At 46.0% G+C, this 18,441-nt stretch overlaps 1 protein-coding gene across 1 annotated transcript in view; it reads right to left on the bottom strand.

Moving 5' to 3' along the window:
- Nucleotides 1-18,441, bottom strand: part of Myo3b (myosin IIIB) — a 273,440-nt gene that overhangs the window by 57,843 nt on the left and 197,156 nt on the right. Inside the window, exon 28 of the mRNA XM_005346535.2 lies at nt 15,996-16,104. Within this exon, the coding sequence (XP_005346592.1) occupies nt 15,996-16,104 (109 nt within the window). The remainder of the gene's footprint in view (nt 1-15,995; nt 16,105-18,441) is intronic.

Raw genomic sequence — 18,441 nt, 5'->3', positions numbered from 1 at the left:
CTCTCTCTCTCTCACACACACACACACACACACACACACACGCACACACACACACACATACACACACACACAAATATGTAATTCTGGGTAAGTTTCAAGTATTCTGGGTTCTAGCTTTCTTCAGTTACAAAGTGAGGGAACTGGGAGAAACTGCTCTTAAGGTTACCTCCAGTGCTACGTTTTAAATCTTATTAATTAATTAAACTGATTAATTCATTTCAACCCTTGTGGACCATTCATGAATACATCTCAGTGGTGGTTATTAATAGTACACCCATCAAAACCCCCCAGGACCCGGGGAAGGGACTGTCAGTTTTTAGCATCGCACGCCTCCCACATGGAAGGTAAGGGATCAGAACGGCTGTTTTGCACATTCTTCATCAGCGCCTATTCCAGTGCCTGGAGCATTAAGTATTTGGTAAATGTTAGTACATGTTGGGGAGTTTCATTTTAAGGTGTGTTTCTTTTGTTTATGCAGCATTTGTTTAACTCTGTGACACTGTGTGACTGTGCCCACACCTGATGGTTCTAATAAAGAGCTGAATGGCCAATGGTGAGGAGTAGGGTCAGTGGGGCTGGCAGGCAGAGAATAAATAGAAGGAGAAATGAGGACGAGAGGGCACCAGGGCCAGCCACCCAGCCATGGAGTAGGAGTGGAAGAAAGATACGCAGAAGTAAGAAAAGGAAAAAGCCCAGAGGCAAAAGTTAGTTGGGACAATTTAAGTTAATAAAAGCTGGCAAGAAACAAGCCAAGCTAAGGCCTGACATTTAAAACTAAGAATAAGCCTCTGTATATGTGATTTATTTGGTTGCTGGGTGGTGCCCCCCACTATGCCAAAAGAGTGAAAAATCAAACTACAAGTATAAGTTGGGTAAATTCCAAAATGTATGGCCACATAGGCCAGGAAAAATATCCTTAACAGTAAATTTAAATTGACTAATTATTTATATTGCACTTCTGGTGTTTAAAATGTTCTTAAGTATCCAATGAGATCTTGACAGCCATCGGAGACAAGCACTTTTATACCTACAGTGGTGAAGAAATGTGGTTCAGAAAGGGAAGGTCCCGGGAAGGTTTGACTATTAGGCAACTAACAAAACAGCATTCATTTTTAAAATGTAATATTGGTCCGTTTCTTTTGCGTGTTTACACGTGTAGTATTTGTGCATATGTGCATGCATGATCGCATGTGTGTAGATAGGCACATGTGTGCATGTGTGCATGGAGGCCAGCGGTTCACAATGGCTATTTTTCTTGTCCATTCTTTATTTTCTGAGGCAGGATCTCCCACTGAACCTAGAGCAGGCTAATTTGGTGAGCCTAGCCAGTTTGCTCCATGGGTCCGTTCTCTCTCTCTCTCTCTCTCTCTCTCTCTCTCTCTCTCTCTCTCTCTCCTTGCCTGCCTGGGTTTTTCGTGAGTTCTAGACTGAAATCCTCCCTCACATTTTATCCACTTACTCCTCTCCCCAGTCTTGAGACACTGCCTTTCGAATCAGCACCCCTCAAAAAAGTTTTTAAAAAGTAAGTCTTCAATTTCTGTTAAGATTTACAAGTCAACGAATCTGTCATCAAATGACTACGAGGCTCTTCCTTCACCACACATGTCCGGGCAGCTGGGACTCTCAGAAACATTGCTAGTCTCTCCTGCAGATGCCTCTGGGCTCAATGCAGTTGGTGATTTAACTGTGTGCTCCAGGGAGGATGGACAACCCCAGCCACCACCGAGAACCCTTCTTCTAGGAATCCACCTTAGAAAAAAAAAAGCAAGCAAACAAACAAAAGCAACGAGGCTGGCACCTAATTCTCTCATGTGACGGATGAGGGGCAGTACCAAGGCTGGCTCGCCACATGCTCCCCTCAGAGTGCCTGCATCTTTCTTCCGCAGTGAAGATCATGAAGCCAGCTGGCTCTGTCATGCTGTACTGGTAGCACAGTGGGAAGTCATTCTGGGCTACGGTCTGGGCCTCAGCTTCACAGGCTCTGAAATTCCATTTGTCAGTTCAGTGAGGAATGATGGACAGGGGGTTCGGAGTTATACTATAGCCAAACTCATGGAGCCGCACATTTGAAAGCAGGATGACGGGCAGGGTGTAAGTTTTGCAAGGGGCAGGAAATTGGACCAGATGTGTCCCTTTGCTAGTGGGTCCATACATTCTGGAGACTAAAGTGCTGTAGAATTAGAAAGTGACGTCAGAGGATGAGGCTCATCATTGGGCTTGTCTGACAGCTGGTCTCTTCCTGTATCAGGTTAGACTGTTACTGTCTTCTCTGAGATGAGAGTTGAGACACAGCAGGTGCCTATTGAATCTCTTTTTCCTTTTTGGGGGGTGGAGAATTCCAGACAGGGTTTCACTGTTTAGCTCTAATTGTCCTGGAACTTGCTTTGTAGACCAGGCTGACCTCAAACTCACAGAGATCCACCTGCCTCTGCCTCCTGAGTGCCGGGATTAAACACATGTGCCACCGCCACCCAGCTGAGTCTCTCTTTCCTAAGCCTCTCTTAAACTGCCTTCTCCGTGTACTTTTTTTTAATTAATTTTGATTACATTTTGAAAGTTATGTCTCGTCTTGTATCAATTATAACTTCTTGGTGCCTAAACGAATTGAGACCAGTATTAGCGCTGCAGCTTGAAAGCTTATGCTAACTTCAAAGCAGAGCAGATTGCAGCCACTTCGTCCCTGGTGACTGTAAACATAGTGTTTCTGTCAAGCTTGTTCCTTAGGTGGCAGCTCTGGGAGAAAGGTTGCTCAACATAACTAGCAGCCTGTCCCTGTCCCTTTGAGGACATGGGACCAAAGGAACTCAGTTTCCTGTCCCTGAGGGGCCGATGTCAAGCAACCCGGCAGGCAAGGTGCTCCAAGCAGGTTGTGTGAACAGAGTAGGCTTCTGCGACCCTAGAAGGGAGGCAGGTTTTAGATACATGCACCCCCAGCTGTCTTTATGGACCGATTACCATGAGAAAGAAGAGATTGGAAGTAGTTTCAGTACATTCAAACCACAAAGGTAAATGAAGCTATGTAAGGCGGGGGGGGGGGGGGCAACACAGGGATGCAACACTGTTCTTTGTTTGATATGGGATTCCCCTCTATGTTGAAGCCCATGTGCTGACTTGAGACTGGCAATTTTCATTTTAACTAGATCTAGGTAGTTCTAGCTACCTCTCAAGGCTTCTTAGGGTGTATGTGCATCTGTGTGATTATGTATGTGTGTGGTATATGTGCAGGTGTGTGTGTGTGTGTGTGTGTGTGTGTGTGTGTGTGTGTGTGTGTATACAGACCAAGAATAAAGTCCTATGAGAATTCTGAGGGCTTGTGAGAAAACTTTACAAAAATTAGACAAGAGTCTTGTGACCTCAGTTTCCTCAAAACCCAGACTTGCCCTGGAATGTGTTTGTGTGCTCTTCCGAAGTGTGGCGGACAGGAGCGAGTTCACTTCAGCTGTTGCTATTCATATATGTCTCTGTGCAGAAACATGTTTTTGCCACGTGTAACTTGTCCTTGGGATTGGGCACTTTACCAGGTGACTCACCTCAGAGTTTATTGTGTCTGAATGTGGGTGGCACCATCCCACGGGTCCTGGACTGAATAAACAGAGGGAGGAAAAGAAGAAAGCCTGCAGGATGCTAGCGTCCTTTCTGCCTGCTTCCTGATTCCTTGAGATGTAAGCAGTGGTATCCTGTTCTGCCACTGTGTCTCTGGTGGGATGGGCTGCATCTTCCAACTGAGAGCCAGAATAAAGCCTTCCTCCCTTAAGGGCCTCTCCTCAAGTGATTGGTCACAGCAATGAGCAAAGTTGCTGGCCACAGAGTCCCTTGCCTGGTGATCCATCAGCTCTTCCTACCAGAGAGTTCACAGCTCTGGCATTATTTCTTAGCTGAGGGACAGTTATAAACCCAGGCCCCTGAATCTCCATAATCACTAATCTGTGAATATGTACCAACATCTTCTTTTCTGACCAAAATAAATAGCCAACAGACCTGACAGCAAAATATTTTCCATTCTCCCTTTTTTTCAGATTAAAGACTATTTTCTGTGATAAAAAGTGATGCATATTCCCTCTGCACTGTCTCTTTTATAGTACAAAGGAGAAGATAATACAGGTGGGGATAATCTTCTTATCTAGAAAAAAAATCATGTCTTAAATATTAAAATTGCACCCACCTCTCTTACACCATCATATTTATGGCTATATAGTGTTGCATTGAGTGATTACCACAAGTGAATAAAATAATCATATATTTTTAAATATAGACATAGTATCCATTTCTCACATTATGAATAAGGGATCATTTAATACTCAGAGGATGTGGTTCTGAGTTCTAATCTGATTATTTCCCTGGGATAAATATTTGATGTGAAGTTGTTGAGCCTAAGGATAAGAATGTCCTTTTCCTCCTCTAAGAATTTAAACCACAACATCAGTTTCTCCCCTAAAAAGCAACAAAACTTAACGTTTAGCCACAAATGTACGAAAGGTGCTATTTTCTGTATTCCCAACACTAGATGTTATCCGTCTCTTTAATTGTCACAGCTTTTTGTTGGAAACTGGTACCTTGACATTTTTCTCCCTGACATTTGTCAAGAGGAAAATATTGTCATGAGCTTTACTGTATGACACCGTGGGACTACAAAGGGCATAAGAGAAGAGGAAGGAACTTAACAGGATGTGTTCAGAAAAAGGAACCCAGGAGAATTGCATCTAACAGCTTGGCTTATGTTTTTATTTTTCTCATTTGTTCTAAATAACTCAGGATTTTAATAAAAACATTGAAACACACATCTCCTATCTCTCACCAGTCAGCGTTAGCGCCGAAGGAGTTGGATACAAAAATCTTACTTAAGTATGTGGACACGCGATTGCTCTAAACTAGACCTGTTTTTCTGTTTTAGAACATGACTCAAGGACTAATCCATGAGAAGGACTCCAAGAGCTAATGAACGTTTCCTATTGCACTGCTTTAAGTCAGAGCCAGTGAGGTTTGTGGACTTAGGCTAATTTCCCGAATCCTACTAGGCTTTCATAGATGATCATAGCTGTTCACCCTATTGCTTTTCTCCAGTGGTGAGCCTGCAGTGTTAATTTACTAGCTCTTAGAGTCTTGCTTCTTTTCTTTCTTCCCCTCTCCTGCACGACTCTTTAGCATGGCAGCTGTCACTGTAAAAGCCTGAGGTGGAAGCAGAGGCTTTTTCTCCTCCCGATGAGAAAGGTACCTTATTGGAGAAGTGACACTCCACTGACAGACAGTCATGGGCTTTTTATCAGCACCCAGCCTCTGGCTGGGAAAAGGAATGGCTGGGAACAGTGACAGGATGTCTGTGATCTGAAGGCAGGCAGCACGGTCTGTCTGAGGGCCACAGTCTGGGCAGGAGGGCTGAGCAAGGCTTCATAAGGCACTGTGGTGGGGGGAGGGTGGGGGTGGAGTCACCAGAGACCAGGGCAGCAACAGAAGCAACCTTCTTCTTGCCTGGGGAGTACAGAGGGCTTGGTGGGATGGCCTCATTCATCCTCAAACCACAGCTGATGGGTTAGGTCCCTGAACATCCCCATTTCACAGATCAGGGAGAGGAAGCTGGGCCACCTGCCTGAGTAAGCAGTACAGCTCAGAACCAGATGTAACCCGGGTCTGGCTGCTACAGAGTCTGTACTCTCTGTCCCCAGCACTGTTTTGTACAGGACACATCAGTTAATCGAAACATTATATCGGGGATCCTAATGACTGGCACCTGGTGCAATCAACATTAAGCTCTGGAAAATATTCAAGAACGAATTAAGAGATGCTCTGCTCTATCACGAGGTCCCCTTTGAGCCCTGTCTGACCTTTAAACCTACCTTGTATATATGGGGAATACACGCCATGCCATGCTATCTGACTTGGTAGCAAGCCTTCTCTAGATTTTATAAGAGCAATACATATGACCCGTGCAATGCAAGCCTTCTCATAGCTCTCTGGACACCATTCATCCGTCTGTCCATCCATTTGTCCGTCTGTCCGTCCATCTGTTCATCCACCAATCCATCCATCTGTCCATTCATCCATTCACCCACCCACCCGTCTGTCTGTCCGTCTGTCCACCCATCATTCATCCGTCTGTCTGCCTGTCTGTCCGTCCATCCGTCCATCCACCATCCCATAAACAGCTTTCAATTAGTCTTCCACCATTCTAGGCCCTGAGAATAAAGCCGTGAACAAGGGACCTGAGATTCCTCTGCTGGGAACCCAATTCCCAACAGAGGCGGGCAGCAGTTGAAACAAATAAAAACTACAGAATGCTAAATAAAAGTCAGAGCCCGAGGAGAAAGTAAAAGCAGAGGAAGGGGCCGGAAAGTATTGGAGGAGAGGCTGTGAGTAGTTTAAGTGGCTACAGAAAGTGACAGCTGAGTCAAGACCTTGGTAAACAAGCAGAAATGGGGAGCTTTGAATGTGTTTTCCAAGACGGCTGAAGGGTGGGAAATGCTGTTCTGTGGCAGCCAGGACCAGAGGTCAGGGCGTGGGGCCACACTTCGGGATGCCTCCGTATGCTACGCACATGGTTCAGAATTAGCTCCACACTACTCGGGCTCCAGTTGCCAGATAAAACACAGATTAGATATCCAGTCGAATGTGAATTTCGTGTAAGTGATGACTAATTCTTTAAGCATTTTCAGATACTTCTAGTAACACGCTTATATCGAAGAGGGATTTGTCTCTTTCACAAACGTCAACTGGAAGGGGGCAGCCCGTGCTTCCATTTGCCCAAGTGAGATCAACGCCTCCCTTTCTTCATCAATACACTGTAAATTAAAACCCTTGCTGGGCTGGGAGAAAATGATCACATCTGTGTTTTTTAGGAAAAAAGAAGAAAAGACTACTGGTTCTTACAGGAATGAAATAAGATGTGCAGATCCAGAAGTCAGAAACAAAGCAGAGTCTTTCAATGAAGTTTTATATTTCCCGCTTAAGATGGACCCTTTACTTCTGAGCGAGAAATCCCTGGATGAAGACATGCAAAAGGGAGGCGATGACAAGGCCTCTAAGCAGCTTCTTTTGTGTCACCTCTGCTTCTCCCCTGAGTAGGTTCATCTTCCGAAGGAGTTCTCTATGTCGTCCAGCTGGGTCTTGAACTCAGAGGCCCAGGAAACAGTCCTGCCTCCACTTCTTGAGTAGCTGGGACCACAGCCACTTGAGGAGTGGGCCTTGGAGTCGCTTATAGGTGGACCTATGTTGAGTCGTAGATTTAGCTCCTTAAAAACTGAATTAGCACCAAGCTTGGTGGCTCACGCCTTTCCTTCCAGCACTCGGGAGGCGTAGACAAGCAGATCTCTGTGAGTTCGAAGCTCGCCTGGTCTACATAGTTTCAGGCTAGTCAGGGCTACCTAGAAAGATTCCGTCTTTAAACAAACAGAGAAGCAAGGACACTAGACACTGAAACTTAGATATTCTGCTACAGTTTGGCAAGAGCGATGGAGATCATATGCATTCAAAGAGAATGAAGCTGGTAAGTTTGAGAGATGAAGGGGACCTGACTTGGGTTTTAATTGCAACTTCTTGCTTTGGCTATGTTTCAAACTTCTACAAGAGAGGCAAGAAGAGCAGGCTGTGGCCAGGCATCTCTTTGCTTTGTCACCGACAGACAGGAGCACTGACAGACACAAACACATGGACTTTTTCTGGACCTTTGGAGAAACCCCACATGCCTTTATCTCTTACCTACTGGTCTGTTTCTCTAAAGGAGGGTGCACTCTTACCAGAATGTGGTGACTGACACCAGAGAAGTGATATTATTATCGAGATGCTGTGACCCACTCCATAGTGTTCTGAATTTGCCAAATATCCCAGTGACAACTTTTGTGGCAGAGGAAAACCTGGCATCACCTCCAGTTACGTCTCCTTCCATCTGAGAGGGCCCTCAGCCCCCTCTCTGCTCTGTTGTGGAGCCTACTGGCCAGTTATCTTCCAACAGACTCCTCTGTCGGGGTCTGTCTGCTGTTTCCTCGGTATTAAATCCAGGTCATGCTCGTTTGGCAGGAAATGCACAGACAAGACGCTCTTCTCAGGAAGCCCGTGCGGTCTGGTGGCTCCATCACTGTGATGCTGTCATTTGGTCAAAGTGGCTTCTGCAAGGTTCCTCTGTGTCCTTTAACTGCTTTCTTATGGGATTTACTCCGACACTGGGACAATAGCTTGCTATTCCCTAGTCTTTCGCCTGCTGTTTTTAGCACCCATTTATGATTCTTGCCTAGAGCAATGATGGCTTTGGTGCTTGGAAATGTCCATTTTTCAGTCATCAAATTTACGTTTATTATTTCACATTTTAATTACAATGTGAGCTTCCTTACACCTTCCCTATCTTCGTTTCCTCCCATTAATGTAGACTCCTGAATTCTTTTTACTCAGCGGGCTTATATCCTTCTTTCAGCATTCTTTACTTTGATACTCAAACTGTCCTGAATTTAGCTCTGGTTTAATATTAAAGGTTTTGGAGTAATCAACTCTGAAGTATAATAGTAACAAGGCTTCTATAAAGGAAGAATTGCGCTGCCAAGATAACACTGGCTGTTCCCAGGCATGGGGGACTTCATGTCAGATGAGGCACCACATGCTTGGTGTGTGATCTCATTGATCTTTCATGACCTGGTGAGGGAGCAGTTGTGTCAATTGCTCTTAACTATGGGGAAACTGAGGCCCTGAGAAAATGAGTGGATTCAGGAAGGTTTTGTCATCCATCAGAAGGTCGTGGGGTGGCCTCTGGGACTTCAGTCTGTAGAACCCCTCAAGTGTGTGTGAAAACCCCAGGAAAGGACAAGACTTTGCAAGCAGGAGTGCACTGTCCAGCGGGCAGCTCGCCCACTGAGCAATCTGACCTTTCTATGCACTTGCAAACATGGCGGTGTTTGGAAGATGTCTCCAAGTCCATATCCTACCCCACTTTGTGGGAGTCAGCTCACCCTGGCCAGAACTCAGTGAGGGAAGCATGGAGAAGGGAATGGCCCTTGTCACTTCAGAAATCATAGATCCAGAGAGGCATGGCTTGGCCATGTTCCTCTTGGAAGCCTGCTCAGCCCCTCTAGATGCACAAAAGCCACGTTTGGTCTTTCTCGGACCTGACAGACTAGCAGAACAGGATTCTGCAGATGCGCAGCAGCTCTTCAGCTCTTCAGATCCCAGGTGAAGACCAGACTTCAGCTCCCTGGGGCTCCCTGGGGGCTCCCTGTGTGCTGGCCCACTAGATCTTCCTGCAATACCATCTCCACCATCGCCACACTTAACACAAATCGCAGATTCTGCAAGTATGGGCTTAGGAGAAGGAGGCTGCTTCACGGCAGTGAAAAATAATGTCAACAGCTTCCCTGCCTTGAAGCAAAAGCACAGTTGGCACAGACAGGAGCAGCTCTGCCCTCCCAGGAGGAACAAACTAAAAATAAAGGGCACCAAGGTGCTTCCTGCCAGTCTGCAAATCCAAGAGACAAAGACGATACCTCAACCTGGCACTGGGTAGTGCAGGCCAGCTCGGCTCCCTCCACCAGAGAGCAGCCATGTGGTTCGCTGAGTCAACAGCTGCCAGGCAGAAGCCCTCAGATTAACCCATAGGTGGTGTTGAACCACTTCCCATTAAGATATTTGCAAAGCAAACAAAAATGATAGCCCCACTCTGAGCCTGGGAGCCGGCCAAGAGGCTGGCTGTGCTTGTTGACACAAAGGGCCCTCTGGGGAGGGGCAGGCAGGAAGGCTACTCCTGCCCACATTCAGACTGTGTTGATCTTGGCCACTAGAATGGTCCTATCAGGGGCTGTTTATTATCTAACTTCCCGATCGCAACCTCACACAATCTCTGTTTCTCCAAAGTTCTCCATCATACTCTTCCCCAAGAGAACAAAAGCAGGCCTCTCTTGGATCTCCTGATCCAGGAGACAAGTCAGAGCAGCGCCTGAGATGCGTGCAGAGCGGCTGCGGCAGCATTGCCCTTCACATTGCATGGCCAACGCTTGCTTAGGACAATGCAGGTAGAAAATATCTTGATAGATCTGTGTTCTCACAGGTAAGAGCCAGGGGCTGCGAGTCACAAAACCAATTTGGGGCTAAATACTAATAGGTATTTTTTTTCCTTCTCACTAAACAGGGAAAATGAAATAAAATTAGGAAACGTGCAAAGTTCATGTGTTTTTTTAGCCTAGAAGACGATGACCTCGGCATTTTTCAATATTTGTGGTAGTATACCCACACACGAAGTTGATTTTTATATGAAGGGAAAAATATTTCTTATAACACCTCTTCCTTGAGTATCTTTTCTTAAATCCTTCAAAATGGACCCGGCATGTGTTTTTGGCAGAGCGTCACCCCCAGGCCGCATATGGTGAGGGTCTCATGGCAGACAACAGATCGAAGCACTGAACCACCAGACTTGTGCACACTCCTGGGTCGCTGAGGGAGGAGCGAGGGTTGAGAAGCAGCCAGACCAACTACATGTTGTCATTATTTGAAATTGCTTTTTGGAGCAGGAAGGAGACTTTAGAGATGCTGGCGTTAGTTATGGGAGGAGAGAGAGAGAAAGAGAGAGAAGTGGGGGAAGGCTGAGGAAATAGATTTTTTTTTTTTGAAAAGTAGGGTTCTTTTCAGACTGAAAATCATTTGTATACAAAAAGAGCACTATCTTTCTCTTACTGTGCAAACCTAAAAAACTTTTTGTTGTTGCTGTTTTAGAATCTGGCTCCGTCATTCAGTTTTAGATGCTGTTTATCCAAACAGAAGTTGAATGTGGCTTTATAGACATGCAAGTTTTCTCAGGAGACAGTGACTCCAACCTTGTGACCAACTTTGCTGATGGGAAGCAGAAGTATGACTGATAAAAACTCAGGGAAAGATATTGGGTATCTGCCCAAAGTTGGTAATCTTGCCTCCAGGAGACCTCAGAATGAGACTGTGTCTGTGAGCTGTCTCCTCCCATCTTATATTCCTCTCTAGCACTGGGATTAAAGGCGTGCAGCGCCCTGTTTCTATGGCAAACTGGTGTGGCTACCGGGATTTAAGGTGTGTGTTACCACTGCCTGGTCTGCAACTCTGGCCAGTGGGACTGTTTTACTCTCTGATCTTCAGGCAAGCTTTAGTTATTAAAATACCATTGAAATGCCACTACAGGAAGTGCATTAACCTAACCACAAATCTTCTGCCCACGTCCACCAGTCGCCTCGGGGAAGGCCTGATGAGGCAGGATTATGACTGCAGTATATACAAAGAGGGTCGGAACACTGGAAACTGGTTCTTTGCACACAGGCCATTGTGTTGGAGGCACTGAGCACAAAGCCCTGACTCTCATTGCGGGGAGGGGTGGAGATCAGCTTAGAAAGGCCCAGGGTCCTGTCTAACAGGCACCCCGATTTCCTCCCTGCTGAAGTTCCTATGTGCTAATCTCTAGCGACTGACTTTAGCTTGAGAAATGATCTTAGACAGCCACCCGCTCACAGCTGAACTTCTGGGGGGAAACACAACTAACAACGAACTAAGGACCTTTCTAAATCTGGGTTTGTTTTTGAGTTTGGAGGGGAGAACTCAGAAAAACTTATTTCCTTAGTACTGACGGCTTTTGAAGAAAGTCAGCGCGTTTTGTGTGAAAGGTTAACCAGCATGCTGAAGTTAAACCTTAGAGAACTAGGAACCCCGAAAACATTGTCCCTCATAAACTATTTCTTGTCTGTTACGGCCTAAGAGTCCACGTCCTAGGTTCTGTGAGTGATGCAGAAATGAGTGTCAGTTTCAGCTCTAGTGTTGACTGTCTCTCGCGGGATAAAGAGATCACAACTAATATTTGCTTACCTATGGCAGGCTGGATAGTCCTGTGCATGTCTATTACCACACCAGCCACACGGGAAAGGTGAAATTATTAGAAGCATTCTTTTCTAAGGTCATGGAGCTAGCTGGACATGGACCTGGACAGAGACACTTTAGCTCCAGAGCTGGTAGCCTGAATTGTCTCCTCTACCAGGCGGAGGCCCCAGGACGCAGAGGGCAACATTCCAATGCAGAGGTTGGCATAGCTAAGCAAGGATGAGCAGACCAGCAGGCAGGGAGCATCGACTCCATACCAACACATCACCACCAGATACTCCAAGTTCTAAAAAACTATCTGAAATCTGGGTTGTTGCACGAAATATTTCTATTTTTGTATATTAGAAAACTAACCAAAAACGGAAAAGTATTGTTCGGGGGAAAATGTCTGGCCACCATATCCTAGTCAAGGGCTTGGTTGTATATTTTGGTCAACAGAGTGGTACCCCTTTGGCTGTCACTGTTGTGAGGTCTCCCAAGTCCAGGGCCCCATGTCTTTGCCTATAATAGTTATATTTGCTCCGCTCCACTCCCGCTCAGTCTTAGTTTTTTTTTCCCCACTGGATCCTTCACTGTCCCCCAGAGTAGTGCCCGCACACCCTGGGGCTGCACCACAGCCTGGTCCTTCTGCCTGGAGCAGTCTTCTGCTCGCATCTGCTCTAGGCCCTGGAGGAGGTGCCACTGGATTGAGACTTTGAAATTCGGCGAAACACCAACAGGTAAAGAAAAGCCAGGCAGGGTAATCCTATCCAGAAGAATCGGTAGGAAGAGATTCACAGATTTGGGAAAGTAAAAGACATGTTGAAAACCTCCCAAATATGTGCAAAGGGCCTCTGGCCCTTGGAATCTGGTACTATAAAGAGATTGCTGACATTCTCGACATACACAAATCTTCCAAAAGGGTCCTCTGCAGAAGGATTGCTGATGATTTAGGGTTTGTTGAAATAGTTCAGATAAATATTTATGTACAGCCATAAGCTAATCCACAAGGAAAAATATAACGGAAAACATATTTTTTCCTTGAAGCCCTTTCAGCTGGTGATAAGATTCCTAGCTTCAAAGGGTTGAGAAATAAATGTGACCAATTAAAGTTTAACCATCTTGGGGGTTTAAGAAGACTCTTAACAGTCAGTGAAATTCAGAAGGTTATATGTGGTCATATATGCTAGCCACATCCTGGCCCCATGGCCAAGGGTGAGTCCAGGGCCTGAAGTCAACCTGGGATTTACCCCTGAGTTCAGAACCAGAAACACAAATGAAGTTTGGCATTCCAGTCAAAGTAGAGAGTAAACATCTGTCAAAGATCCTATATTTTGGAAATCTTGGTGTTTATTTTGGAGTATAATCCCAGTGCTGTACCAGTGAGGTCTTGGCCCTCCCTACATCAGCTTTAAATGCTAATATTACTATGATTGATACTATTTCTGTTACCACGATCAACAACCCAGCAACCTTGTTGTGTCTAGCACTGTGCCTGCTCCTTCACAGAGATCTTTCTTTCTCTAGCCAGCCAGCTGACTCTCCTTCTACAGTCTCAGTTCAGAGAAAGGGAGGATAGTAAAGCGTGGAGTGGCAGAAGTAAGATTTGAACCCAAGACTGCTACCAAAGCTCATTCTTTTTCTACCCAAATAGAGTCATGTGTAGATAGGGCCCACCATATCATAAGAATCTCCTAAGACGACTATTGCTTACTCCCTTCTCGCCATGCCGCCATTTTCCCTCTTGCTCCATTGCCTCTAACAGGTGGATGTACCACCTGAGAAATCTAATGGAGGATTTATTGTCATTAGTCCCCTGAGTGCTGCCATGAATTCCCACAAAGGATTCAATACACAGAGTATTTGTCAAGCACTGTGGCAATCTGTACTTCACAGGCCACATTGAAATCTGGCCCATAGTTGGCCCTGCTGACTGGGAGGTTGCTTCTGAGGTCAGGCCAGTTGGCTGGCAGCCCCAGAGCTACAAGGGACACACAGAAGAAACACGCCTGTCTTTCCCTCTTGTGAGGAGCCAACTCTCCCCAAGCTGCCTGAATCATGAGAGTTCCAGCCACTCTGAGGTGTCCACAGTGAGGCAGCTCCTCTGGCGTGTGTTGCAGCTGCTATGCAGAACCATCCGCATCCTCCCTCCCCATCTGTGCCCTTGCCTCCTTCCTGGAGTCCCTCCTATATAACAGGCTGGCTGCAGTGGGAAATGGAACCCAGAAAGCCTCAGGGCTTTGCTACAAGCAGGTCAGATTAAAGCAAGGAGCACCCTCCAGCATTGCTATGGAGGGTCCCATGGTCTGAGACATCATCTGTCCCATCATCTACAACCCAGAAACGCCAGTCTTTTCATTTTGTCACTCACAGTACACCGTTACCTGTTCCCACAGAAATCAGAGCTGAGCTACAACGCTGTACCTCCTGACTCCCACTGTCGGGCCCAGTCTGGTTTCTCTCCTGCTACACTGACCCACTTCATCCCACAGAGGGGGGACCACCTTTCCCGCGAGGCTGTAGACGAGGAACTGGGTGCTGGAATGTTCTCCACCAATCTAAGAGTGACGGCTTCATGCTAATCATGACATATTCCTTAGCTGACTGTGATTTGAGATTTAAGCCATGACAAGTAAAGACACAATATGGATAGAACAACAACAATAACAACAACTCCCTGGAGTAATCATTTGGCATCCGGAGCCTAGCGAAGCAGTAGGATTTACTGGCTCAAAGTGTGGATGCTGGTGTAGATGGCCTCTTTCAAGTCCTGACTCTGTTGTGACACAAGCAGTAATTTATAATCTCTCAATGTTAGAAGATTCTAGAGTATGTGGCTCTGCTCTGCTTGAGCAGCTTCCTGTCTGTAAAATGGTTCGTCAGGAAGGTGCTAATGGTAAACAAGTGGTAGCTGGTGTTGCTCCTGGAGACAGTGGTTCTAGACTCAGAGTCCAGTCTGCCCCTTAGTGCAGCATGGCACCGCCTGAGGCACACCTGCTGAAGGAGGGCAGGCAGCCCGCAGGAAATCTGAGAAAGCCAACCGAGAACTTTCCTTTTCCTCTTCTTTTCATTAACTAATCACTTCTGTTTAATTTTCGGAGAGCCAGGGATCGAACCCAGATGTCACGTAGACAAACGCAGCACGCTTGCACATCTGCGGCACTGATGTCTGAGTCAGTCAATCACTGATGTCTCATTGACAGCTGTCCCCAGACTCAGCTTCCCCAACTGGAACGGAGTGGTAGTGCCTGCAGATGACTGGTGTACGGGCTATATGAGATGCCATGGAAAGAGACCGACCCTGTGCTGAGCATAGGGGGACTGGAGAGAGACCCTTCCCACGTCCCTGCCGTCCTCATCCTCCACACTACTTCCGTCATGTCTGACTCTTCCTGCAGACTCCCCCTGGCTCTCTCTGTCCTTTCCCCATGGAAGGGAACTGTGTGCTGTGTGCCAGCTTCTTCTGTGGCCTGAACACTTCAGTTTGTTTTATCAGGTTTGTTTTTGTTTTTTGTTGGTTTTTTTTTTTTTTTTTTTAGCACTAACTTCATTCTAGTTGGAGGTTAGAGACATGACTCAGCAGTTAAAAGCACTGGCTGCTCTTCCAGAGGACCTGGGTTCAGTTCTCAGCACCCACATGGTAGCTGATAACTATCTGTGACTGTAGTCCTGGGGGATCTAATGCCCTCTTCTGGCCTCCAGGGGCACTGCATACAGATGGTACACAAATACATACAGATGAAACACCAACCCACATAAATATAATTAAATTCTTTTTTTAAAAAAAATCAAGATTGAATTCAGGTGGTCCTTATGAAATGAAGACTTCTTTCTATAGAATGATGGCTTATCACTTTGGAGGTTCTAAAGGAAACATGTTTGGGCTCCTCTTCCCAATTTACCGTATTAACAAGATGGTAGGAATTGCTGCATGGTTCATGAAGCACCTGTGTTTACAAGAGAACTCAAATGAGTAGGACTCACCTATCTGGACTGAGGATGTCAATTGGTACAGTGCTTACCTGATATGCATGAAACTCTGGATTTTACCCCTGGCACTGTATAAGCCAGACGTAGGTGGTGCAGGCTTATAATCCCTGTACTTATGGGACAAAGTCAGGAGGGTCAGAAGTTCAAGGCCATCCTAGGCTATATACTGAATTCGAGGTCAGTCTGGGCCACACCAGATACTATAAGCAAGATAGCTAACTTACCGATCTGTGGCAGCTTTAGCTGAGGAGTCACTTGAAGTTTCTTCTTGGCCGTTGTTTGATTCTGCTTCTGAATCTGGACAGCTTCTCTTCTCAGGAGAGGTCTGGAGAACTGAAAGAAAACCAACATGGAGCACTCAGAGGTCAAAGGGCAAGGCTAGAAGCTGGCAGGGCTGAGTTCTGTTGCCTGCCTGTGTTTGGCAGCTCCTTTCTTCCAGTCCTGAGCCCTACCCCTGAACTTCTGCAGACTTCTAGGGCATGCCACTAAAACAGGCATGTTCTGGGACTCGAACCCCACATTAAGAACCAGCCCCCAGATCAGATAGAATAGCTCATAGGAAGACAAGCTACTCCTCTCTGTTATCAGCTGTCTACAGTAGGTAGAGTCCAGGCCCCACAAGAGATAGGTTCCAGCAGAAGCAGCCTGTAAGAGCTGAAGAACACGGTGAGAGACGTAGCTGAGTGACTCCTGGTTCTGGCTGTCAGAATATGGGTAAAACTAGCTGTAAAGACTCAACCATTCCAGAGGTGGCCCATTTCCACATTGTTCTGCAAGGCAGTTACCCGATGAGTCTCCTCAGATAGGAAACAAATACAGTAGTTATTCCTTCCCGTGACAGTGGCACCCACGACTAATTAGTCATGGCTCTGTTTTCCGCTAAACTCACTCCCGCGTCAAGTTTCTCAACACTGCGTTTCATGTTCTCAGAGTATGGGTCCCCCACCAGCGGCACAGCACCACCAGGAAATTTTGAGGACTATGTGGACCCATGGAGCTGCTTTCCTCAGGCTCTCCATAGGCCCCTGATCCCTGTTGAGGTGTGAAGCCATGCTTCCCGGTCAATGATAATTATCCCTGGAATTTCATTAGAATCACACAGGGAGATTTTAAGCAGTCCCAATTCCACCCTCAAAAGATCCTACAACTAGACTTGGGTTGGGACTGGCATCGATTATTAAGAGATTCCCAGAGAGCTTTAATACAGGGCCAGGGCTGAAAACCACTGTTCCTACTGGTTTCTGTCCATCAACCAGGGAAGTGAAGCAAACCCACCCCTACTTGCCATGCTCACTCAGACGGTCTAGAAACAACCAACCCAACCCAAAATATACCCAACAAAGGTAACCTATAAATGTGGCCATTGCAGTATATTAAGGTACACACCTAAGTTACAGACTGTTATGATACCAGGTGTGATGCCACAGGCTGTTAATCCCAGCACTCAGGAGGCAGAGGCAGGCGGATCTCTGTGAGTTCGCAGCCAGCCTAGTCTACAGAGTGATCTGGATAGCCAGAGCTGTTACACAGAGAAACCCTATCTCAATATATATGTGACTGTTATGATGATAAGACACAACATGATAAAATAAAGAAGAAAGAAAGGAAGAAAGAAAGAAAGAAAGAAAGAAAGAAAGAAAGAAAGAAAGAGAGAAAGAAAGAAAGAGTCCAATGCTTTCCTCGCGTATGCTGGGGGGAAACCATGCTCTCAGTTTAGATTGCTAGCTTGCTTCCTTCAAAATAAGTATCTGTGTGCAGAAAAAAATGTAATTCTTTGAGTTATTTATTGGGGATAAAACCATCTGTTGCCCTTATTATTGCTATTATACAAATGCCAAAAGGACAAAGAGAAAAAATTTAATGGAACATTATTACATTTTTATTGTGACACAAAAAGCATTATAACCAGTGAAAATGAGATGAAAGAAAAACAAAGAAAGCATGCAGAAGTGAAGCGCTATAGCTTGAAGCCCATTGGCCAGCTTCTGGCCTTGCCACCTGCATTCTCTTGATTCAAGATTGTTTGGCTCAAACTCACTTGTTATGCAGGGATAAGCTCCATAACAGCAAAACTTGGCATGAGAAACATAAGAGCTTGTTCCTGGGCACAAACAAATGTCTGTTCTTTATTCTGAAGGAAAATTGCCTTAGCTGGGCTGAGGATGTGGCTCAGTGGTTGGAGTGATTGCCTGGCAAGCAGGAAGCTCCAAGTTTGAACTTCAACATTAAGCAAGAGCGAGCATGGAGGCCCATACCTGTGAACCCAATACTCAGGAGAGACCAACAGGAGGGTGGAGGGTCAGAAGTTCGAAGCTTTTTTTTTTCAGCTACATGGTTGAATTCTTAGTTAGCCTGAACTACATGAGATCCTGTCTCACACACATACAACAACATGATAGGAAAGAAAGGGAGGGAGAGAGAGTCAAAGGAAGGCAGAGGAGGAGGAAGGGGGGAAAATCTCCAAAAGTGAACTTTTACCTTGTTTTGGGACCCAATTCAAGAGCACCAAGAGCTAGCTACACAGTACTGCGTGTGTGGAGAGCTGGGATTGCTGGCTAGCATCTCTATATATTTTGAAACCTTAATTTTAAAAAGGAACAACGAAGCCGGGCGGTGGTGGCGCACGCCTTTAATCCCAGCACTCGGGAGGCAGAGGCAGGCGGATCTCTG

This window comes from Microtus ochrogaster, chromosome 4 (assembly GCF_000317375.1).
Source record: "Microtus ochrogaster isolate Prairie Vole_2 chromosome 4, MicOch1.0, whole genome shotgun sequence".
Lineage (NCBI taxonomy): Eukaryota > Metazoa > Chordata > Mammalia > Rodentia > Cricetidae > Microtus > Microtus ochrogaster.
The sequence above is the reverse complement of the archived record's forward strand: the minus strand, read 5'-3'. Positions and strand labels throughout refer to the sequence as shown.